General features: G+C 28.4%; 4 protein-coding genes across 12 annotated transcripts; 3 read left to right on the top strand and 1 right to left on the bottom strand.

Annotated features, from left to right (window-relative positions):
* The first annotated feature begins 462 nt into the window (after positions 1 to 462).
* On the top strand, positions 463 to 10,734 carry Traf6 (TNF-receptor-associated factor 6). Of its 5 annotated transcripts, none has more exons than XR_010890506.1 (9): positions 463 to 617; positions 2,293 to 2,417; positions 5,168 to 5,395; positions 5,517 to 5,665; positions 5,767 to 5,955; positions 6,026 to 6,321; positions 6,384 to 7,965; positions 8,144 to 8,203; positions 10,610 to 10,734. XR_010890506.1 is itself a non-coding variant. In XM_012373636.2 (6 exons), the coding sequence occupies exons 2-6, from the start codon at positions 8,147 to 8,149 to the stop codon at positions 9,681 to 9,683; spliced, it is 1,080 nt and encodes a 359-aa protein (XP_012229059.1). In that variant the 5' UTR covers positions 7,567 to 7,965; positions 8,144 to 8,146; the 3' UTR covers positions 9,684 to 10,192. The 5 variants fall into 5 exon arrangements, 1 of the variants encoding a protein (XP_012229059.1); XR_010890503.1 differs by lacking the exon at positions 463 to 617 and adding an exon at positions 2,530 to 2,645 and having other exon boundaries at positions 2,020 to 2,417; XR_010890504.1 differs by lacking the exon at positions 463 to 617 and adding an exon at positions 2,530 to 2,762 and having other exon boundaries at positions 2,020 to 2,417.
* Positions 10,735 to 10,876: 142 nt separating this feature from the next.
* LOC105676052 (polyprenol reductase) lies at positions 10,877 to 14,073 on the top strand. Of its 2 annotated transcripts, XM_067356257.1 has the most exons (5): positions 10,877 to 11,704; positions 12,274 to 12,422; positions 12,508 to 12,696; positions 12,866 to 13,161; positions 13,230 to 14,073. In XM_067356257.1, the coding sequence occupies exons 1-5, from the start codon at positions 11,523 to 11,525 to the stop codon at positions 13,320 to 13,322; spliced, it is 909 nt and encodes a 302-aa protein (XP_067212358.1). In that variant the 5' UTR covers positions 10,877 to 11,522; the 3' UTR covers positions 13,323 to 14,073. The 2 variants fall into 2 exon arrangements, with proteins under 2 accessions (XP_067212358.1, XP_012229062.1); XM_012373639.2 differs by having other exon boundaries at positions 12,866 to 14,073.
* Positions 13,541 to 15,794, bottom strand: Ostgamma (oligosaccharide transferase gamma subunit). 2 transcript variants are annotated; one of them, XM_067356256.1, is made up of 8 exons: positions 15,399 to 15,794; positions 15,139 to 15,317; positions 14,943 to 15,060; positions 14,739 to 14,879; positions 14,414 to 14,554; positions 14,190 to 14,340; positions 13,916 to 14,081; positions 13,541 to 13,764 (listed from the first exon to the last, which is right to left on the bottom strand). In XM_067356256.1, the coding sequence occupies exons 1-8, from the start codon at positions 15,480 to 15,482 to the stop codon at positions 13,755 to 13,757; spliced, it is 990 nt and encodes a 329-aa protein (XP_067212357.1). In that variant the 5' UTR covers positions 15,483 to 15,794; the 3' UTR covers positions 13,541 to 13,754. The 2 variants fall into 2 exon arrangements, with proteins under 2 accessions (XP_067212357.1, XP_012229061.1); XM_012373638.2 differs by having other exon boundaries at positions 13,541 to 13,740; positions 15,399 to 15,792.
* Positions 15,795 to 16,073: 279 nt separating this feature from the next.
* On the top strand, positions 16,074 to 23,721 carry LOC105676049 (putative leucine-rich repeat-containing protein DDB_G0290503). 3 transcript variants are annotated; one of them, XM_012373634.2, is made up of 15 exons: positions 16,075 to 16,380; positions 18,234 to 18,412; positions 18,744 to 19,025; positions 19,139 to 19,363; positions 19,423 to 19,899; positions 19,993 to 20,175; positions 20,262 to 20,477; positions 20,729 to 20,923; positions 20,995 to 21,128; positions 21,232 to 21,604; positions 21,747 to 21,968; positions 22,051 to 22,119; positions 22,217 to 22,323; positions 22,399 to 22,552; positions 23,066 to 23,721. In XM_012373634.2, exons 1-15 carry the CDS (start codon positions 16,335 to 16,337, stop codon positions 23,237 to 23,239), a joined length of 3,036 nt encoding a protein of 1,011 aa, XP_012229057.1. In that variant the 5' UTR covers positions 16,075 to 16,334; the 3' UTR covers positions 23,240 to 23,721. The 3 variants fall into 3 exon arrangements, with proteins under 3 accessions (XP_067212355.1, XP_012229057.1, XP_012229058.1); XM_012373635.2 differs by having other exon boundaries at positions 16,076 to 16,380; positions 20,262 to 20,462; XM_067356254.1 differs by lacking the exon at positions 22,051 to 22,119 and having other exon boundaries at positions 16,074 to 16,380.
* The last annotated feature ends 317 nt before the right edge of the window (positions 23,722 to 24,038 follow it).

The raw sequence follows: 24,038 nt of genomic DNA, 5'->3' as shown, positions 1-24,038 counted from the left end.
GTGATAAATAAAGTAATAAAAATATTTATCTGTATATAGAAATATTTATTCTAAAAAATATAAAAAATAACTATGTACTTTTAGTAATGTTCGCTTGTTGACGTAATCGTCGAGTTAAAGCATTTTTTTAGAATTTTACAAGTTTTCTTCTTAGGATTTCTTCACACAGTATGCTTTTTTGTTAAAATTCATAAAGTTCAACTGCACCTATTTCTGTTTCGTCATTCTAATTTTTTTGATGTATTAAAAAATTTATCAGATTTGTTTAACTCGAAAATTTATCGCGAAAAAATCTTTTAACTTATAAAACGTTGACATAAAAATTTCAATGTTACGTCGGCTATGTGAAAAAATAGATATTACTAAGAAGTATGCTGAATTTTTTTTCATATTTTTTCATATTTTAGAATAAATATTTTTGTGTAATTTTTATTTTGTACCTAATATATTAAATAAGCCTCATATTTCGTTGTGCAGTGATGTGGATTGTGTCAAAGTAATCGTTGAGTCTGAAAACAATTTCTGCGAACTTTCTAAGATAGAACTAAAATTTAATTAAAAATTTTGATTTTTTTATGAAAGACATCTTTTTTCCCTGTTTCAAGTGTGATACGGTTGTAAGTTCAAATATTTTTCCTGAGTGTTGCCAAGATCTTTGTTAAAATTTTGCGCTTCTCTAAGTAATTTTAATATTTACTAATTAATAAACAATTAACTGCATTAATTAATTAATTGATAAACATATATACATTGATAATAAACATTGATAATAAATTAATGCACTTGACTATGCTTTGATATGTGACATTCATTCAACTACAATCATTGACTCATTATATATTTGTTCGATAAAAGAACGAAGTCTTATCTGAAGCAATATTTTTTGTTTTGTACAAGAAATAGACAAAACGGCGTTAATCAAAATTCGCATCTCTTTTAGATAGGAAAAATTGTTTTTTTTTTTTAATTTTGACGTATCAACATTATTTTCAAATGTAATATTCACTTTGGCAATGTGCATGCACATAGTATAGTGAAGATGTCATACGATATATATATTAAGGCACATTGTTCTCCTTTTTACGACAATTTCCGTTATTGAATACGTCATTGAATATTTCAAGTCCGTAATAGCAAGCCACTTTTCTTTACCTCCCAATCAGCAGACAATGTTTTTTAAATGTTTTATTAACATTTATTTTTATTAATTATTTATTTCCTCAACTCATTTCGGAAAAAATATTTATTTAACATTTATTTAATCTTTTTTTTCATTTAATATTTATTTACAACAATGATTTTTAGAAAACGTTTTTTAAATGTTTATTTAATATTTTTTAAGTATTTATTTGTCATGAATTATTCATGTGAGAAAATGATTTCAGCAAACATTTATGTAACGTTTATTTAATATTTTTTTGATATTTAGTCTTCATTAACTATTCATTTAAGAAAATGATTTCAGTAAACATTTTTTAAACATTTCTTTAATATTTCATAAATATGTATTTTTCATTAATTATCTATTCGAGAAAATGATTTTAGTAAACTTTTTTTTGACGTTTATTTAATATTTACTTTTTCATTTATTTTTTATCTGTAAAATAATATTTATTTAACATTTAATAAATATATTTTTTAATTGTTATTTATTTCAAAACTTATTTAAAAAACATTTATTAAAAAATATTTATTTAATGTTTATTAATTATTTTTATACATTTATTATTATTTATCATTTAAAAGCTAATTGAAAAATTGTTTATCTATTTACTTATTTTTTATCTATTCGCAAATTTATTTTGAAAATTATCTATTTATTAAGATACACAATATATAATAAGAAAATTTTCTTGCTATTTTCTGTTTTTCGCTGTTTTTTAATCAGCGCTCGGTGTCAAAGCGCTGGTGTCTGCGAACTCCGCGCACGCGCGTGCACGGGACAAGTCAGCATGATAACACTGTTGAGTCGTGATTCTTTAGGTTTGTTCTTTATAGCTGAACTGGCTGAACTAGTTCAGAGTTTATCTTTTTCCCACCACATTGGAAGAAAAAAGATAAACTCTGAACTAGTGCAGCCAGTTTAGCTATAAAGAACAGACCTTTTGTCATTCTTTTGTCACGTGATATATCGGCTGCGTTCCGTAAAGAGCATATGCGCGCATGTATCTACAGTATACGTTACGTATACTATAGATACATGCGCGCATATGTGCTTTACGGAACGCAGCCATCGTCTTTTCTGTATGTGGTCGCATGCCGGTGCGCGCAGTTAATAATTTTTTTCCCAAGAATCCAACATCAAAAAAGTAAAGAAGTGTATCGACTTTCTCAGCAAGAAAAAGAGTGTTAGAAATTTGAGACGTCGTTTTAATACTTTTAATTCAATCATCGATTTTTACATCAATCTTTGCCTGGTAAGTACAGTCGAACATCTACTTTCTAAACTCATTCTTTCTAGAAAATTCTACTTTCTACAAAATATTCTCCACTTTTTGTAAAAAATTGTTTCAATCTTTTCATTATCAGACACGCCAATAGTAATACCGAAGAATATAACTCTGACAATAGTGCCGCTGAAGAAGGCGAATCGAGTGACAACTGTGCGGAAGAGACACAGAAGGAATTGGTTATCTATTGGCAGGGTTGGGAAAGTTATTTTGTAAAAGTATCTAGTTAAAGTTACAGTTCTTTCCACTGAAAAAGAACTAGTTACAGTTACAAGTTACCGACTCTGGGTGTTTACGATAATTCAAGTTCGAGTTAGTTTCACTAGGACCGACAATGAGATATACATAACCATCTAGAACCTTTATGATTCATGACAACTCAACGCTGTCTTGTATTGCTTGAGTTAAATTCATTGAATTTGTTGAGTTTAATAAATATAATTATATACATATATATATAATTATATCTATTAAAGAGGTATACCAACATACATACCAACATTATTTGTTTCTTTCATAGACTGATTTGCAGTTAACATTTTTTTATTACAATAAAATTTGCTCTATAAACTCAACAAATTCAATTAATTTAACTCAAGCAATACAAGACAGCGTTGAGTTGTCATAAATCATAAAGATTCTAGATGGTTATGTCTATCTCATTTTTCGGTCCTAGTGAAACTAACTCGAACTTGAATTATCGTAAACACCCTCTGAAAAGTAACACGTTACAGTTATAGTTACTCAAAAAGTAACGAGTCGTTACTTTTCAGTTACTTTTTTGCAATAAATGTGCACTACTATTTTAAATATAAGAATCTTACATTTCAAGATTTATTAACTTATTATATACTATATAGGTACTTAATTTTGTGTTATATTATTTTATATGTAATAAATCACAATTGTTTTAAACTTAAAATAAAAATACATTTAAAATATTAAATTAATAAATAATTTAAAATAAATTATTATACACTTAGAATAAAAATTATAGGATTAAGATTTTTCAGTTTAAAAATTCACGAATTTCACACAAACAGTCGTAACTTTCCGAAAAATCATAGACTAATGTTTCAGTTCTTCTTAAAATCTCAACTTTATGCTTATATGATAATAATTCTCAAAGATAATTTATTACTGGGTGGCAGTGCATTCTTTAAATGAAAATTTGTTTATTTTTGTTGAATTTCATAATTAATATCTATACATTTATCCGTCTATTTATTTAACAAATATTGAATCTACATTTAATATGATAAATTCTATGACAATTTTGTGTTCCTTTCCTTATGCATATGTTTATGCGACTATGCAAGTTTGTCTGGATAGGCCCTAATTCTTACAATTAATACAACCGTATATAGAATATTAAATTAACTGTTAAATTAGTTACTAGTTACCATAAATGTGTAACTAAGTTAAGTTACAGTTATAGATGAAGAAAAAGGAACGAAGTTAAGTTATAGTTACCGAAAAAAATAACTGCAACTGTAACTTCGTTACAAGTAACGAGTTACTTCCCAACCCTGTCTATTGGTTGGATCTTGGTGCTTAAATAATATAAAATTTTCTGTTGAATCAATTATTAAATATATTTTTTTAATATTGTAAACTGCGTGCCGAAACGCAATCATAAGCATTAAAATAAACGTTTTTTAAAATGCTTTTTGAAAATGTTTTTCAAATTATTTTAAAAACATTTCTTCCTGATTAATTTAACGTTTAAAAAACATTTTCTGCAAATCTTAAAAAAACGTTCTTTTAATGTTTAATAAATATTTTCTTCAAATCTTTAAAAAACGTTTTTATAACATTGAAGAAACATTCTTATCAACGTTAAAATAAGCTTTTTTTAATGAAAAAAAGGGGACTTATCCCATTATTTTTAACGTTTTTGGAAACGTTTTAAAAATGTTTCTCGAATGATTTTAAAAACATTTTTTAAACATTTTTTTCCTGCTTGGGCTACTTTGGCGAATCTACATTATTGATAAATTAATGAATTAGAACAGTATTTTTTTCATGCACAAAAGTGACTGCGATTCCGCGCATCATTTTAACTTTAATTATAATAATAAAAACTAAAATTCTTTCCGTAACATAACTGCACATATTTTATATTGTATTATCTTAGCTAAAAAAAAATATTTACATTTACTAAAAGAACATATAAAAAAATTAACATAATATCATTATATGGTTCTTAGAATATTATCATTAATTTACGCATTTGTGTGTGTGTGTGTGTGTGTGTGTATGTGTGTGTGTGTGTGTGTGTGTGTATCTTATATAAAACTCCTAAGTAATGTAAATTAATGTAATGTAATAATATAATGAGATACAAATAATCGGTTATTATCATCGTACCTGATTTAATTGAGAGGCTAATTGAATACGTTGTTTCTCTAAATTGATGCACAATGCGTAATCCACGTTCTTACGACGGTAGAAAGTTGACTACTACAATATATTGTTTCGTAATAAAATCGAGGAATACTCATTACAATAAATGACATGTTTGCCGATCTGACAGAATACTATTATTACTATTGTTACCGAGCAATTTATTCGCTCATTTTGAGAATAAGAACGGATTATTGCGATGAACAGAAAGAGACAACGAAAACGTCTTCCATCGATCATCTCCATGCTTTAACTTTCGAAAAACAGTTAAATCAAAGTTTTATATATTTGAGCCTATATATTTGTTACAGCTAACACTTGCATTAATATATTTATCTGATCTCAACAAACCGAAAAATGGATATAAATATAATACGCTGGACTGTAATTTTTTATACATTTATATACACGGGACTAGGGTTATTAGTGAATTACATGGAATCCTATTTATCTCCTATATTAATTCGCCTTTATCGCTATGGAAAATTTAGTGCAAACACTAATCAGTCCATAATATCAAAAATCGAAATGCCAAAAAAGTAAGTTTAATCAAAATATTGTTCTGCAAAAATTGAATAATTTACTCAAGGTATTAAGAATTTTTTTTACTCTTTGTTTATAGATAATAACTGTAATAATTTGATTATGTCAAATTTTCAGATGGTTTGGACACTGTTATATTCTTACTGGACCGCTGTTTACTACTTTGTTGTATTTTGCATTAAATAGATATTTCTTTAGTCAAAATATTCCCGAAAGTCTGCTTTCATTATTAGATATATTCCTTGGAACATCAAGGAAACCCTTAGGTATGCATTTTCTTCATTTGGAAATAATTATTAAATCTATAAAAATAATATATATATACCTATATATATACATACATAAGTATTCATAATTATTGTCTTAGTTTCAGCAGAAAATACAATTCTGGCTACTGTTTTGCTTGCCATCCATGGATATAAAAGAGCATATGAAACATATTACGTTTGTGTCTACAGTGATAAAAAAATAAATATACTATATTATGTAATTATATATTTGCATTATGCGACAACTTCGTTATCTATAATAGGGGAATCTGAATTATTTGTTAGAGGTATTCTTTTGAAAATATAAAATATTATATATATTATCTTTTTAAAATTTAATACAACTTTTTTGTGCAGGTTCGCATGTAGGTTTGCTTTCACACAAATTAACAATTATGGAATTAATGTGTGCATTGATATTTTTGCTATCGACATATCTACAACTTAGAACTAATGTTATTTTTGCGGGATTACGTAAGAATCAGCATGGTGATATTGTAACCAAAGAGCACAAGATAGCATTTGGAGAATTATTTAATTATATATCAAATCCATTGCAATTAACAGAAATAATTCTGTATCTAACGTTGTCCGTAATTCTTTGGCCAGCTTCTACGTTCCATTACATTACAATATTCGTTGTATTAAATCAGGTATAAAATAATTTTGTATTTTTTGTTTTAAAGTCAAACAATTAATTGCTTTTTTTCCGTAGATTGAAACTGCATACTTATCTCACCAATGGTATCAAAACACTTTTAAAAATTATCCAAAAGAGAGGAAAATTTTAATTCCTTTTATCTGGTAACTTGATGAACATGACAAATAAATCAATTGAACATTAACTTAGTCCTAATACAAAAAAAATCAAATATTGGCGTTGATATATAGTCAGCGAGCAAAACGTATTTTTAACACATAGTTTCTTGCATAAGTTTTTTGAACTTATGTTAACTTTATTAAAAATAAATATATATGTACATTATATTTATTATATTTATGTTATATTGAAAACATAAAAAAATAAAATCAAAATAAGAAAATAATCGATCAGTATTTGTTGTTCTATTATCATAAGAGAAGCAGTAACACTGTGATGTCCCGACAATGGTAAAATTCAATGAACAGAACATTATTAAAGAGATCTGTACAAGTCCATCTAAAATTCATCCAAAGAGCAAGATTGAAGTTATGATTAGTGTTAACTGTGTATCATTAGTTATAAAAATATTAATTATACTATAGCTATAAGAATACTGTATAATTGAACAATGCATTGAACAAATAAGTGAAGAGATAAGAATAAAATAAGCAAAGGTTACCAGACACCCATCTTATCCGTCGGCTATAAACGAAAACGAGCTGCATATCAACTTCCAGCCAAACGATATTCCAACGTATCAAGAAGCCGATGTGACGATTAAAAATCTATGCGATACTCTCGAGGGCCTACTCCCCACCACAAGAGGACCAACGTACATCATCGCTCGTGAGACAGTTCTCTTCCAGCAGACTCACTGTTAGGTCATATTAAGTTCTATATACTATTTTTCTCTGCATTGTTCAGTTGAAAACACTGAGTTATTTGGTTTATATTTAGCAGTGTAATATCTGCATTATTAAGACGTATCTATAAGGCTTTGCTCCTAATTAAAATTAGGTAAGCTAATTTAATCTATTTTATTTGATTTTATTCATATCCTTTTCATACGATAGATTGTTACCTCCTGTATCCCTAGTAAACCCGGTGAATGCAGGGTGACTAAAAAATAAGGAGACATTTCAAATTTCGCGCTAATAGTCGATATTACAGAATTCTCTACACACGTCTAGTGACCAGACGTAACAACACACTCTTACAAAAATATACCATGTGTAGATTACAAGATTTCCTAAATGTGTTGATTAACTTGCAGTAGATGGCATATACTTCAATGTAAAATGGCTACAGAAGTGGATGAAATGATAGAGATACTACTCGCAAGTGTTTTATGATTGCTTTTGTGATGTTTTGTTATTAAGTATATCAAATTAAATGTGAGGCTATTACATCTGAAATAGAAAGATAAAGAAGATCAGATCAACGTAATAGGAATTTCGTAAATTGTATGAAATTGAATTAGTGAAAATTAATGAATCTTTAGATATTGTTAATGATTTAGGTATTGTCAATTCTTGCTTGGACTTTATTAGCTCTCATGCAATAATTTTTGTAAGTGTAATGTAATGTTCATCTTATATATGTATAAAGTGACAATCAGCTACAAAATCTTCAGACATTGCTCGAAGTTTGTATAGTAAGTTATCAACAGTAATTCTAACAAAACATTGTGGCACTTTGCATATATAATAGAATGAATAATAATTCATCGCATTGTAATGACATCAATGTAACTATTGTAATCTATTAGTATGGTATTCTATAGCGAATTAATGGTCGGATTAAGTATTTCATTTCAATGTATCTTATTGTAGATTATGGAAGCATCGAATAACGCAACTGCGCCTGCTCAGATCATGAAGGAAAATGAAACGGTATGTATTCCTTTTGCAATTTTATAAAATATGAAAGTTTTGTTATTTATGGCGATCCAAGAGCTACAGTTGTTTGTCAAATAAGAAATCAATTTCTAACCATTGTCAGGCGTCAAAATTAATTTTTGTCACTAATCTTCACAATTTTGTGTTTGTACTTGCTTTAAGTTTTATACTAATACAGTCGTTCATTTGTAAATCCATTTATAATTTTATTGCACACAGAATGGTGACAGTGTCGAAGAACACCTAGAGCCTAGATTTGAATGTCCCATATGCCTAACATGGCTACGTGATCCAATTTTAACATCCTGTGGACATAAGTTCTGCTCACAATGCATCTATGCTTGGCTTAAGTAAGTCATAGTTTACTTAGTCAAGACTTTATCTTTGAATATAAATTGACTGTTCATTATAAATTATTAGGAAAGAAGGTGCTTGTTGTCCAGTTGACAGTCGACCTTTGAAATCTGAGAGTGATCTCTTCAGAGATCTTTACACTAAAAGAGAGATATCCCAGAAACTTACAACATGTATCTATCAGCGATTTGGTTGTCAAGTAGAATTATCTCCTGTGGATATGGAGACACATACCGATCAATGTATATATAGAAGAAATCTTTCAGAATCTCAAGGTATATTTCATACAGTCAAAAATATAAATTGCTCCAGTTTTTATTAATATATTTCTACAATTTTTTGACAGTACCAAATACCACTAATGCAATGTCCGCTGAATCAAAATTATGGGATCCACCTCCAAAGAATGGGGCACAGATTTCAAACATGAAAGAACCAACTCCTGATTGGCAAGAATTGCTCAAGTATTCTAAATATGATTTTATAAATATTATGCTTATTATGCTTACATATTAGTGTTAAACTGCATACAAACATTGTAAATATTGTTTTTAGAAACCTGTATGAAAGGATAGTAGTTTTGGAACAGGAAAATCGAGAACTTTCTATAACGGTATCTAATCAAAAGAATCAGCTTGCAGCAATGTGTCTCCGAAATTGTAATGGGGTTTACATATGGAGGCTAAAATCTTTCCAAGAAAAACTCGTGGCTATGATTAAAGAGCCTTTAAAAATGTTCTATAGTCCGGGGTTTTATACAAGTCCAAATGGATATAAAATCTGCGCTAGGATCAATGTATCCTCTAAGGATTCTGATCATCTATCTCTTCTTTTGCATATTATGAAATCGGAGAATGATGATGCTTTGGACTGGCCATTTAATGGCACGATGTACTTTGTGTTAGTACATCCGCAAGATTCAGAAAAAAATATACGCACAGTAACATCATCCAAACCCGATCTCGAAGCTTTCCGAAAACCAACATGCGAATTAAATAGACGTAGTTTCGGTTATACCGAATTTGTACGCATATGCGATGTAACCGATTTTTTACAACATAATAGTTTAATTTTCAGAATAGAAGTTTGTGCACACGATGGATTTAAAAGACATCCCTAATATGAGCATTCTATTTGTGTGTATATCGGATTTAAATATATTTTTATAGTAACTGTATAGAGATAGTATTAAATAGTAATACAAACTAAAACAAAAAAAGTTAAATTTTATTTATAAAGAATTTCTATATACAAATTACTAGTTTTATACACACAAATATACATTATACATATATGAAGGATTTAATACATTTTTCTTCATTTCTGTTTCAAGTTTTATAAAAATGTAATTTGCTAAATTTAAAGAAATTAACAAACACATTAAGAGTGAGAATTATTGAGATATTTAAATTTAAAAAATTTAATATTTGTAAAAAAATAACGAGAGAGAGAGAGAGAGAGAGAGAGAGAGAGAGAGAGAGAGAAATCTATTTCTTGGAAAATGTCTATTTTATTAGAGCTTTTAAAGCTTGATATTATGCTGATTGCTGAACATATGAGTTAAAAATGTATTATAATTTTTATTGTAAAACTATCCGTCCATTAATAATAAAATTACCTTTTATTATATTTTATCTTCTGTATATTTTAGTTTACAAGCATACATAAGGAGAAAAAACTTATTTTGAAGATTTTTGAACTTAACATTTTTTAAGGATCGCCATAAATATAAGCTAGAAAAAATTTGTATGTTTTAAAGACATGTCAAAATCTTAAAAAATATATAATTATTAAAAGGACTATTTCAAGACTTGTGTTTCTGAATTTGAGATTTTGACATTGTTTTATACGTTATTCGAGATATATTTTAGTCATACATATTTGTGAACAAAATTACATCATTGAATTGAGTTTCAGTTCAATGGAGGACAATAAGGCCAAACGCTAATTTTTCACGCAATCTTATATTTTACATTTACATTATTTTTACTAACGATCTTATATTTTACATTTACATTATTTTTACTAACGTTTATACTGTTACAGTGACCTGAATTGTAGAAAAATGTACTGTTAGCTAAGGCAGAAGTGCACTTTCTAAAACAGAAGTGGGATGTGCTACTTTCAATTGACTTTCGAAATAAACGTCTATTTTCCGCAATTTCACTGAAGATTGGCAAGGTCTTGTTAAATTCTTTTTCTTTTAAAATAATTTTTATTTTATTAATAATTAAAATAATTCTTTCTCTATTATAATTATATATTATACTTCTTATATTTTATTAATTATATGTCACAATTAATACAATATCTAAGCCGATAAAATTAATTAGAATTATTATATATAATTAATAATAGAGAGTATCTAGTTTTAATTATTAATAAAATACAAATTATGAAAAATGTAAATCAAAAATCAAAAATATCAAAAAAATTTTAGTGGGATAATATCTCTGACAATACTCAGACACTAAATTCCTTACATACTGAAACGCGATACAGCTCTCAAATATTTATATTTGTATTTGTATACATCTACCATTTCCAAAAATAAAGGCATTCAATGTGCTTAAAGAAAGACAATACAGCTAATGTGCTGCTTTATCTGGTCAGAAGAAGATTACGCATTTGTTATCTGCTAGAATTTATTTATTGGGTTTTGAACTGCCAGTAAGGAAAAATAATTCTTGCATATTTGCGAATTTCAGAAGCGCGTTATCTCCTCTTTAAAAGTAAAATTGACGAGTATGTAAATTAGTGCAATATTTTTCAAGCGGGAAAAAAACACAGACCATGGAATATGGTAGTGGAAGAGAATGTTATACTGAGCACGGAGTAACAAGTGTTACTTGGCGAATTAATCCAAGAGGAGAGTATCTTCTGAACGTCAAAATGGTGCAAACGTCGATCATACATAGCTACGTTTGTTGTTAACGAACGTTAAAGCACAAATCCAGAAATGGATATAAATATTATACGCTACGTTTTTATTTTGAATTCGATGATTATTCTTTCATTCGGAATACTAATTAATTGTTTCGAACCTTATTTACCTATATTGATAACGCGACTTTTTCGTTATGGCAAGTTCAGCATCAAAGTGCAACAGGCTCTAGTAGCAAAACTTGAAGTACCCAAAAGGTAAATTAAAAATAAATTATTTTTTACAGAAATATACATTTTCACAAAAATAGTATAGTCTATTGTACTTAAACAATAATTTATATTGTTAAAGATTTTTAGAAATATTAGAAAATATTTTAAGGTAATAAAATAAAATCCTAACAATCCTGTTTTTCTTACAAGATGTGATACAAAAATTCAGAATACAATCCAGAAATGGATATACTTGAATTAGTTTTGTCGCATATCATTCGCGTTCAATAATATATCGACAAAGTATATCAAAACTAATCTTTTTTTAAATTATTATAAAAGTATTTAAAAATTATTATTATTAGAAATAAAATTATTAGGAAAACTATTATATGAAAAAGTGCTAAACAATGTAATCAAGCTTCTCTTGTTTCATGTCAAACATGCCAAGTAACTACATAATAAAATCGATATTATGAAAGCAGAAGTTTTCGATTTGAGTAAAATTTTGTCAAATTGTAATATTAACAATGCGGTTTTCGACATGAAATGAGTACAGCACAATCATGCTATATGCAAATAGTTAATTTTAATTATTTTTTAACTTTTTTTAGATGGTTTAGACATTTTTATATTTTTGCTGGACCAGCCTCGACTATTATACTGTGCTTGATTCTTTACAAATATCTCTATAATGGAAATATACCTGAAATTGTATTTATATTATTGGATACATCATTAGGAACATCAAGAAAACCTTTAAGTATGCCTTTCTTTTGTCTGGTTATTATTATTATCTTATAAAAATTTATGCAGATATACAGATATACAATTCATTATTTTTTTAGTATCAGCCGAATATGTAATTCTAGCCATTGTCATATTTAATATACATTGCTGGAAAAGAGCATATGAGACATGTTATGTTAATGTATATAGTGATCAAAAGATGAATATACTCCATTATTTGGTTGGGCACATACATTATATAGGAACACTTCTTTGTATAGTAGGTGAATCTGAAGGATTTGTTAAAGGTATGTACTTTATACATACATATATATACACATATATATATAAATAATATATACAGAGTGTATATAAGATGTATATTATATTGTATATTTTATATAATTTTTTTCAAAAATTTATAAATATTAAATATACCAATATTTGTCATAATTCATATATACTTTTTAAATGCAGATTCGCGCATTAATTTATCCTTGTCCAAACTGACGGTTATAACAATAATTTATGTGACTATATTTCTATGGTCGTCATATATGCAGCTTAAAACAAATATTATCCTTGCAAAGTTGCGTAAAAACAAACACGGTGATATTGTATCTCACAAGTACAGAATACCCGTTGATGGATTATTTAAGTATACATCAGCTCCATTGCAGTTTACAGAAATATTTGTATACTTAATGTTATCTGGGATCCTTTGGCAAGCTTCTACGTATCATTATGTCACTATTTGGGTTATAACAAATCAGGTATTAAATAGTTTTGTACGTTTCTTTTCTCCCTTCGACAATACAATACAAATCATTTGTTATTTTAGGTGGAAACTGCATTTTTATCTCACCAATGGTATCATGACACTTTCAAAAATTACCCAAAAGAAAGAAAGATTTTAATTCCGTATGTATGGTAAGAAATCAAATAATTAAATTCATAAATAAATCACAAGAAATATACCGATATACCAGTTCTAATAATCATTGTTATATAATGCTGATAATTGTGATAAAATTTAATGATAGAGATTTAATAAATTTTCTACGCGTATAAGTTTAAATATAAATTTCCATATATTGTTTCCACAATTTGTTAGGTTAGGTTAGGTTAAGTTCTTTATTAAAAAACAATATCAAATGTGGATTCTTTTACATTATTTATACAATATAATGAATATAATGATATAGCATTCACAACAATATAACATTTCAGCCTGTATTTGTAAAAAATCTTTTTAGTTTCATATTCTGTATCAACCTGCAAATGTTTTCTGTTCTAATGGAGAATATATGAAAATGTTCTTTTTTACACCTGTTAGCTACTTGAATAATAAGCTGAAACAAACAAGTTATTCTTCACTGGAATATGAATGTAATAAAAGTTCTTATAATGAAAAAACTCAAAGCATGATAATATTATTAAAAATTTATCAGTTTTTCAAATAATATCATCATGCTTCGAAATAAGATTTGTTTATATTAATCTGTAGATAAAATTTATAACACATACCTATATGGATAGCCTTGAGCTTTGTTCCTGAATATTGATAAAAGAAGACTAAAGAAAACTGCGACTAATCCCATACCTATCACAGCGAATATTCTGCGCTTCTTGACATCACCTTTACGAGCTGCAGCTTCAGTCATTAGAATCATTCCCAACACCACTACACCATCTTTTTACACATAATTAAGGCATTATATCACAATATAAAATGCAAATTCAGTTTTCTGCATCTTTATGTAAATAGCTTTTTAAATTTTTGAATATAGTAAAAGGATACTGAAAATCATAACGATATATGTTTCAAATACAAACTGTCCTTGAGAAGATCCATGAATATAAGCTACATTGCCGTTAGGTGATTTATGAACAAAAGGTGGCCCTCTAATATGATTCCACATTTGTCCAGAAGTCATAGTTAAAGTGAAAAACTAAAAACAAGTAAATTAGGATTATTTAAGAATATACAAAAAGTTACAAAATAATTAAAGAAAATATACTTACTAAAGCACCAAGTCCCCAAATGGTTTTATTATAGATAAAGTCCAAGTTGTTACGTCTAAGATACAGGAAACCTCCTATGAAAACTAACAACATTACTACTGCTACCGTGCTAGAGTAATTTGGTGGTCTAAATACCCTGATCTATAATTCATAATAAAATGTGTTAGTGTTACAAAAACATGATAAAATAAAATATAATAAGGAAAGTTCCTTCAAATTTCTTAATAAAAATGAATAAAAAATATGAAGAAACTTTAATCGACCCAAATATTATGACAAATATCAATTATAATTTTAATATAACGTAACTCAATTAAAATTTTACCTGAATATCTGTGCGTTCACCAATCCATTTCGCTATTGCTTCTGCAGCAAACCCTACCCTCTGAATATCCATAGTATCAGCAGCTTTTGGTTTTCCTTTGGGTGGGAAATGCATATATACTGGAGCAGTATTCAATCTCATCTATAATAATACATTTTTATGTTAATTGCCATTCTTATATCTTTGTAAACACTTTGTACTTACCAATTGAAATACATCTGATCCTTCATCGAAATCAATGGAAACAAAGAATAATTTATTGGAGTATACCTGAGAATACCGAAATGAATTGGCTACTACTGTAAATTCATCATTGGCATGCCTAAAATTATATTCAATTGTTAGACACATCCACTTTCTACAGTAATCTCTTCAAGCACAAACACAAACGTCGATTTACCTGCAAATCTGACATTGCCTTTGAGGAGCCATGGCAGTAAACATAACTATAACAGAATAATTTCTTGGAGTAGCTTTAATATACTGTTTAAATTTCGGTCCATTAAATTTTAGTACCGATCTCTTCATAGCCATTTCCATTAATTGCTGCATGCGTTCTGCTAAGGAGGAACCTTGATTCTGCGAGATAACGGATAACATTTTTGAAATATTTGCAGACTTGGTCTGCAAAATACTGATGAATAAAAAATCTCAACTTACGTTTTTTGTTCGGTATTGACAGGCGACATAGCTTAAGCTTATAACAGAAAGAATAAAAAATGCAATGTAGAGTTTAGACTTCATTGCGAATGAAGTGTTATGCAGTATTATGCTACGAGATTTGACAAGACCGACAACTTCTTCTACCGGTGATACATTAGCATCTGGTTCGTTCAAAGTCCTATTGGTTATCGGATACAACGTGGCATTTAATGTGCACGTATGTGCAAGAACACGCGTGCGCTTTTCAACAGTATTGAAATTTTACAAAATGTTGAAGACGTTAAATATGAAAATTATACGTTTTCCCTTCTATCAGGTTTACATCCACGTTTCCGCAATGACATTCGCAGAGTCGTATGATCGTATTGTGTATCGATTACTGTAGAATATAGAGGTAAAGGTCTGTTCTTTTTACGGACATCTTTGTGAATTCCTTTATCTTTAAAAGAAAAAAATATGCACATGTTTATCATTTTGCAGATGGAAAAAGAAAGGCAATTACAGAAAATATAGCTTAAAAAATAAATCTAACATTATTTGCTCTTTATATTTATAAAAAAATCTGCATTATTGCGATGGCTCACGCACGCTGATTGGTCGCTTGCACAACGTGCACACGACGAATCGCTGACGTGCTCGAAGTCGGTAACCGTCATTTCAAATCAAAATAACCGATGCGACGGGCAGCGTATTGTGTCTGAAAGCGTGCAGTGTTCAGTGTGATCGTGTGGAGTGTACATCTTTTCCCTCGCAACAGCGGGGTACGAGTTGTGGAAGGAGAATCATAAAGTGGAGGAATGCAGAAACGTTGACCAGTGCAACGGTCGTTGTGGTTTCTTATTACGCGTTTTCAAAACGTGACAATTTTGCGGAGTGAATTTTTTAAGAGAGAGTTTGTTGATTTAAGATCAGATAAACATACGATACGTCAATATGTCCTTTTCGAAAGCGAAGATACAACGGTTTAACGAACTTGGAAGTAAGTTATTAACAACAAATATTGATCTGTTGCATTGATCGATGTAGTTGATTAGTTTTATTGGTTTTATTAGTGGTTCCTTGCTTATTTCTGTGTGCCTTTTCTAGATTTGGTTGCTCATGATTTCTGATCGTGATAGCAGTACAGCAACATTTTGGCAGTTTTTTATCGATATCTATAATTGTAACTAATATATATATATATGTTGCTTTTATGAAATCATTAATTAATTTAAATTTATGAAAATTTGTTTTAATGAATATTGTGAGAATAAGTTTTGTTAATTATATTAAATCCCCTGTTGATACAATATTTTTGTTCATGTACAAGTAAATTTATTAGATAAATTTTCATTGCATTACATTTCTGTAAAATGAGCTAAAATTTTTACAGAATTTCTTCTAATATTATTTTATTATTATTTAGCATATGCATAATCGTATGTATCTATGATATTATGGCGGGAAAATATCTCAATATCGAATTCTATATCATTCCATATAAAATATAGAAGGATTTTAACTGGCTTGTGCTTTATATCATTTTTTTACTGTGCTCGAAAGTTTCAATTTTTTTTACCATAAAGTAAACTAATATTTTAAGAAAGATCACATCATATAACATATTAATCAAAATTGTGAAAAATATGATAAATACAAAATATTTACATAAGAAAATGATAATATTTATAAGATGCATTTGCATTTTCTTTTTTATGTATGACTTTTTGCATATATGTAATTTGTATTTTTACAAATAAGTTATATTTATTGAATAATTAGAAATGACCTACTTTGTATGTAGAATATAATTTTAATTGATACATAATAAATTATATTAAATAATAATTTACTCAGTATTTACTGTTTTTATAATGTAAAAATAGATGCAAATAGTTCTGAATATATTATTATGAATATGTTAAATGCTGCTCTGTTTCTCGGTGTATTTATCATACATTTTTTTTTTCCTAATATATCTTTTTATTATTATTTTTTTTTCTACTTGTATTTACTCCTCGTAATTTTTATTCCATTGTGTAGGTAGATGTTAGAATAAAAAGTAAATAAAAAAATATATTCTATATTCCTCAACATTTTTACATTTTATTTTTTATATATTACTATCTCAGTCTAGAGTCCTTTAAATTTCATATATTAATCTCCGCGGGGAAAGCGCGCGGCAGACAATAAAACAAGAAGATGTTTTATCATGTATGGACACAATGGGGCGATGGGGTGGTCGACAACGCTCGTCGCGAACGTTGTCGACTACACCTGGTTATTCTACGACCCCATAGAGATATGTGTCCTTTGCATTCAGAACAGCTGTCTTTCCCTTTGCGCCTGCTTCTCCCTAGGCATGATATGCGCGCCAAAAGAAAGTCTATTTAGACTCGCCGTTTTTTTTTCTTTTTTTGTTTATGCTTTTCTCGATATCGATATTATACAATTATTCGAAAACAGATACTTTCATCATATTTAGAACGATCCATTGAATTTGGAAATAAACAAAAGTTTGTTATATTATATTATTAAGCTTCTAAATATTAGGAATTTGTTTTAAAAATCTTTGATTTTAATCACTTAATATTTCATTCTATGTGTATTTCTATTAGCATCAATAATTCTTATTCTTCTGTATTCTTGGAAATTGCAAAATTAAGATTGCAGAGACGGTGTAATCTTTCTCGAAGCATTAAGATACAGTGTAGTACAATATTTACTAATTACGGATATTGATATTATTAATAAGCGCATAATGTTAAATGAAAAAGAGATTTATATTGACGAAACACACTTATTATATGTTATTTCAATGTTATTCATTAATTTATATGCACGCTTTTGCAGGTGAAGCACCTCCGCCAGGCGCTTATGATCCGAAATTCGACAATAAAGTAAAAGGACTAGTTATTGAAAAGTCTGACAGATTTTTAGATACTAAAAGTTTGTGTAGTTCAGAATGTAATGCATCAGTTGCATCGGCAAAGAGCAATGGTACTACTATGTCAACTCCTCTTTTTCGAACGGTAAGAACCACTTTTTTGTCCATTAAAATTCAATTATAAAATATCACTGGAATAAAGCTTTGGTTATTGATTGTTTGATTATTATTATGAGATAAAATATTATATAAAATTCTAAATTATTATTTATTAATTCGTAAATTTGTACACGATTTTAAATATGATTGCGAATATTATGTTATTTTTTTATTAAATAATATAATAGTACGGAACATATCTAAATAGAGATGTTTATAAAAAAAAAATTTTTTTTAGACATGTATTAAAGTAAATTATTATTATTAAAAATAAAATATTAAATTACGTTTATTAATTTAATTATATTTTTATGTAGCCTCAAACATCTCGGAAACAGTTAGTCACGAAACTGAATTGTCCTAAATCAAAAAATGATCACACATCTTTAGTAAGAAGTCAGAACATGAAATATGAATCTAACCAGCAACTTGCGGATCTACGAGTAGAGTGTTTGAACAAGAATAAGACTATACAGGAACATGAGAAGCACATCGAGGAAATGAAAGACAATGTGCAGAAATTAGAAGCTGAATTGGAGGAGCTGCACACGAAACAAGCTGCAATAGAAGAGCAACACAAGAAAGAGATGGAAAAAATGGTTATTATAATATTTCCGAGTAGAAACTACTTATTGTGGATCAATATACCATCTTGTTTTCATCTTGTTTTTATCTTGTTTTTACAAATATATATATTGCATTTTAATTGCAGGCTGAAACACAACAGGCTATAATAAATGATCATGATGACAAGAATCAAGAACATCTGCAGATTCTTCGTTCTGAATTATTAGAAATGTGTAAAGAAAAAGAGCAAGAAATTTCATTGCGGAAAGTAGTGGAAGCGGAACTTAAAAATCGTACATTTGAATTATCAAGAAAAATATCAATATTGGAGGATGAATTGAGCGCCATAAAAGAGGAGAATAAAATAAAGGTAAATTAAATTTATTTTATTTTACAAGTGTAACATTATCATAATATTTTTTTTAATAGATTGAGACTCTTGAAACACACATCGAAGAATTGCTAAACTCGTTAAAAACAGTAGAACGCGATCGTGATACCGAAATTGGACTATTACAAAAAGAAAAATGTCAACTCGAGCTTTGTATCACGGATTTAACTCAAGAACGGTCCAATCTTGAAGCTAAATCAGAAAAAAAACAGAATATTATTTTGGAACTTCAGGCTCAGTTATCTGCTTTACAATGCGAATTAGATGAACTTAAAACGGAATATGAAAAACTTGCCGATGATTCCATTAAGCGAATTTCCGATCTCACCGACAAACACGAAAAAAAAATTGAACATTTGAAAGATGTTTTTCTGAAAGAAAAGAAAGAACTTGTAATGGAAAATGAAACTTATAAGGCACGTGAATCAGAAGCGAAAACGAAGGTGAATGAAATGGAAAGAAGAAATTCTTTCCTTCTGCAGGAACTAAAAGATTTTCACATACGTTACAGAGATGTAGGTATCCTCTATATGTAATTTATTATGAATAATTATTTTAATTATGCAATAAAAATTTTTATTAAATTTTGGTTGTCATTCACGCTTTAGATGAGTCAATGTTTGCAAGAGATTCGAGAACAATTGGAAATTTCAAACAAGAATCACACTATTACTGTGCAAAATTATGAGAAAGATTTGAAAGAAGCATTAAATACACATGCTGAAGAGAAGTTGAAATTGGAGCAACTATTGGAGGATACCAAAGAAGAGTATTTAAAAGAATTGGAAAATGTACGGCGATATAAAACTCTATTAATACAATACATTGGATGTATTTTTCTAATTAGCTTCAATAACTGTTATATATTACTCTATAGATTACAATAATGAAAGATAAAGAATTAGACGAATTCAAACAAACTTCCGCCAAAAAGGTAGAAGAAGAAACCAAGCGTGTGGCGGAACGTGCGCAAAAAATGATCGACAATGCGGAGGCTGCTACAAGGGAAACATTAGCAGCATGTCGCGCTGAAAGCGAAGAACGGGTGAAAAAAGTGATGGTGGAATGCGACACGAAAGTAAGCGAGTCACATGTGCGTAAAATGCCAAACATCACTGATTGATTACTCGTTTTTCTTCAACACTCGTGCGAATATTTTATGGATGTTATACACTTTGTTGATAAAGTTATAAAATGAAATACACTCTAAATATTTGTCTAGATGTTTGTCTATAGATATTGTTTCCTTCTCTCTTTCTTAATGGGATTTCTGTGATGTTTGAGAAAATTTCTATTATATTGAAGCGACGTATTTGCGGATATTAAAATAATATTCTTATTTAGGTCAACACTATGATCAAAGATGCGCAGAGCACCGTGAAAGATGAAATGCGACTTGCCATTAAAAGATACAAAGCGTGTTTAGCTCATATGGAAGCAGAGCGTACTGCACTAGATCAGAAACTTTCGCAGAAAGATGCTGAAATCACTAAGCTTTCCGCGACGCTTGAGGAGTTAAGATTGTCCGCGGAAACTCAGGTGACTATCATGGCATTAAAACTGCTGACATTGTTCGTAACATGATGTTGTGATGGTAAACTGATTTTTAGGAAAGTTTTAGTCAAAGTTTACAAATTGAATTGGATAAAGCAGAAACTGAATTGGCGGAGAAGAAAGAAGAATTGAGAGGTTTAAAGGATTATATTAGAGCAGAAGCGGCTGAAATGGTTGCTAGAAAGAAAAGGTCAGTATCAATAACTTTTATTTTCATAACATGTGATTTTTCATCTTATTTTATTTCAAATAAGCAATTATAAACAAATTACTTTATTATCTTAAATATTTAGATTTGAAGTAATAATGGCAGAAAACCAAGCATCTGTTGTCGCACTTACTAATCGCTTGGCGCAGAGCAATGCTGAGGTCGAAAGATTACAGCATGAACTGAAACGTGATGAAGATTGCATACGCGAACACAGAGATCTGCTTAGCGTGATGCGTAATAACTCTCAAATGGTGCATGAACAAGTTCATGTCTTAATAGAAGAATTAAATGCTCACAGAGAATTGGTAGAACAATTAGAAACTGGTAATTTATCCGAATTTGAGTCGATAAAATCTATTCTTGAGACAAAAATCGAGAATTTGAAACAAAAAGCAGCAAAGGAAATCGCTGGACTTCAGAATGATTCTGAGGAAAAATCTCTTCAAAACAATAAGGTAATTTTACATTTATTATTGCATTTATTTTGAGATAATCTTCATAATTGACAACGGTATTAAAATTTTCTTCAAAATTAATTTTTTTATTTGAAAACACATATAATACATATTTTTTATTTGAGTTGTGTTTTAATTGTAGCTAAAAAAACAACTTGATGAAATGTCTGCAAGTCTTAATGACGCGCAGGATCTATTACTTAAATTAGAGGAACGAAATGATGTTCAGGCGATCGATATTTCACGAATGGAACTGACAAATAATAAACTGTTGGAGCAATTAAGGAATCAAGAGAAAGCGTTAAAAGAAAGTAATCAATTACTTCAAGTTCAAGCAACGCAACATAAAACCGCTATAGACGAGGTAAGTTCAGATATACATAATATTAAAATGATAAATTTCTGAGCAATGCGAACTTATCAATACATATGTGGAATATTTACAGGCAAATTCTCGGTTAGAAGAACTTTCTGAAAAAGTTAAATTGTTCAAAGAAAAAAAAAAATATACAGAGGTATTTTTTTCTTTCTTTTTTTTAATTATAAAGTTTTATTGGGCAAATTAAACTTTATTAAACGAATATTATCAAGCAATAAAATATTTTGTTACAGGAAAATGCTCTCTCATTAGAGCAAGAACAAATCAAGCGGAAAACCTTGGAAAATACACTTACACAAAAACTTCAGGAAGAAAGAATGCGGCGCGAAGAAGTTGAAGAGTGAGTGAGAAGAGTGAGAATTTGATACAAATATTTAATTACAAATTCGAAAAATAACGGCTATTGTTTGTGCAGGGAGGTCAAGAGAATTACAGAATTAAACAATCGTCTCAAGAAGGATTATGAGGAAATTAGTGAAAAATATGTCGATGTAATTGGTCACCAGAATCCTAAACAAAGGATCAAACACGTAACTCAACTAAAAGAGAAGATCATCCAGCAGGAACAGGTGTGTTTGTTCTTCAAAAATATATTCCGAATGGTTCAAAAGATTCTCAAACATTCAAGTTGGTTTATCTTATTTCTGGTCTTTTCAATTTTTGTATATTATGTGTTGTAAATGATGTCTTAACGCGGAATGTATTATTAGCAACGGAAAAGGCGTCAATTTTGTTTACACTTTTGAGCATCCTCGATAAATAATGCAATTATTTGTCGTTATTCAATTGTGGCAAAAAATATTGATTAATGTACATTTTAATTATCATGTAAATAATATTCCAATCTAATGATATATTATTCCATTAATTATATGTTTTATAGAATGGATTTTATATATAGAAATAAATATTTTTGTATCTAAGTAAATCTACTTGCGTTTTTATTTGTCCAATACAATGCTCATGATGTTGAATCGAACAATTTGTGATAATTATAAATGAGAAAGAGTGTGTTTTATATTTGTGTTTTTATGTATTTTATATTCGTATTTTTAATTAATTAAAGATAATGATTTTTTTAGGAATTACATACCAAGACCAGATTAATCGAACAACAGCAAAAGACCATAGAAAAGTTTAAAGCGGAGGAAAAGCGATCTTATTGGAAAGGCAAGGAAAATGTAGGAATAGTACATTCAACACCCATTTCTTCACCGCATAAAACACTGACGCCGTTAAGAAGTCGAAACGATTAATCTTAAGTAGTAGTTAACTTCAGTAGCGTATCTTCTGATGCCAATCTAGATTGCAAATATTCGAATTGACTTATACTCGAATAATTTCTTAGCAAAAGAATTAAGAAAACGTTTACCGTGATGATTAATATTATTGTGTCGTTATTTTATTTGTGTCGTTAAGAAAAAATAATTACAACTTTAAAAAATATATATTTCATTATAAGAATTATTTATAAAAATATTGTTAATATCCACTGTTAATTTTGTCATTACATGCTTCTAGTTTATATTGAAGTGGATATGATTCATTTTTGGCGGTATATGCACGGTTTTTTTTCTTTTAGTACATATATATATATATATATATAGATGTTCTAAATCGGATGAAACATTTTGAACGTATTTTAGATTTAAAATTTGTACGACGTAATAATATAATATTATATAATATACTCCATTGTACGAATTGACTATTATTAATATAAAAATCTGCTACAATATATCTTTTGTACATCATTGTTCTAAAAAGTATGTCCTATCCAAAATGAGTTTTTATTGTGATAATATGTTTTATATAAATTTTTTGTAGGTATCTAAGTATAGTTCTTATTTACTATATAGTTCAATAAAAAAGAAAAGTCAATTTTTTATATAAAATACTGATTTCATAAAAATATAAATTATGTTGAATTCGATTATTCAAACAAGACATAAGATTGATGTTTTGTTAGTAATAATTCAGACATTTTAATCACGTTATGTATATGTACCTGTATTTGATGTGTGGGTACTTGTATGTGTTAATTATAACATTTTA

This window comes from Linepithema humile, chromosome 5 (genome assembly GCF_040581485.1).
Source record: "Linepithema humile isolate Giens D197 chromosome 5, Lhum_UNIL_v1.0, whole genome shotgun sequence".
NCBI classification, from domain to species: Eukaryota; Metazoa; Arthropoda; class Insecta; order Hymenoptera; family Formicidae; genus Linepithema; species Linepithema humile.
Note: the sequence above shows the minus strand (reverse complement) of the source record. Positions and strands in the feature narration are given on the sequence as shown.

Excerpts from the sequence above, each read along its gene's own strand:
- Traf6 (XM_012373636.2), top strand. The coding sequence starts at position 8,147 with ATGGAAGCATCGAATAACGCAACTGCGCCTGCTCAGATCATGAAGGAA. Across the intron at positions 8,204-8,428 it reads TCATGAAGGAAAATGAAACG|AATGGTGACAGTGTCGAAGA; the intron begins GTATGTATTCCT and ends TATTGCACACAG. Across the intron at positions 8,560-8,629 it reads TGCATCTATGCTTGGCTTAA|GAAAGAAGGTGCTTGTTGTC; the intron begins GTAAGTCATAGT and ends ATAAATTATTAG.
- LOC105676052 (XM_012373639.2), top strand. The coding sequence starts at position 11,523 with ATGGATATAAATATTATACGCTACGTTTTTATTTTGAATTCGATGATT. Across the intron at positions 11,705-12,273 it reads AAACTTGAAGTACCCAAAAG|ATGGTTTAGACATTTTTATA; the intron begins GTAAATTAAAAA and ends AACTTTTTTTAG. Across the intron at positions 12,423-12,507 it reads AACATCAAGAAAACCTTTAA|TATCAGCCGAATATGTAATT; the intron begins GTATGCCTTTCT and ends TTATTTTTTTAG.
- Ostgamma (XM_012373638.2), bottom strand. The coding sequence starts at position 15,482 with ATGAAGTCTAAACTCTACATTGCATTTTTTATTCTTTCTGTTATAAGC. Across the intron at positions 14,880-14,942 it reads GATCAGATGTATTTCAATTG|ATGAGATTGAATACTGCTCC; the intron begins GTAAGTACAAAG and ends GTATTATTATAG. Across the intron at positions 14,555-14,738 it reads GTGAACGCACAGATATTCAG|ATCAGGGTATTTAGACCACC; the intron begins GTAAAATTTTAA and ends TATGAATTATAG.
- LOC105676049 (XM_012373634.2), top strand. The coding sequence starts at position 16,335 with ATGTCCTTTTCGAAAGCGAAGATACAACGGTTTAACGAACTTGGAA. Across the intron at positions 19,364-19,422 it reads AAGAGGAGAATAAAATAAAG|ATTGAGACTCTTGAAACACA; the intron begins GTAAATTAAATT and ends TTTTTTTAATAG. Across the intron at positions 21,969-22,050 it reads ATAAAACCGCTATAGACGAG|GCAAATTCTCGGTTAGAAGA; the intron begins GTAAGTTCAGAT and ends GAATATTTACAG.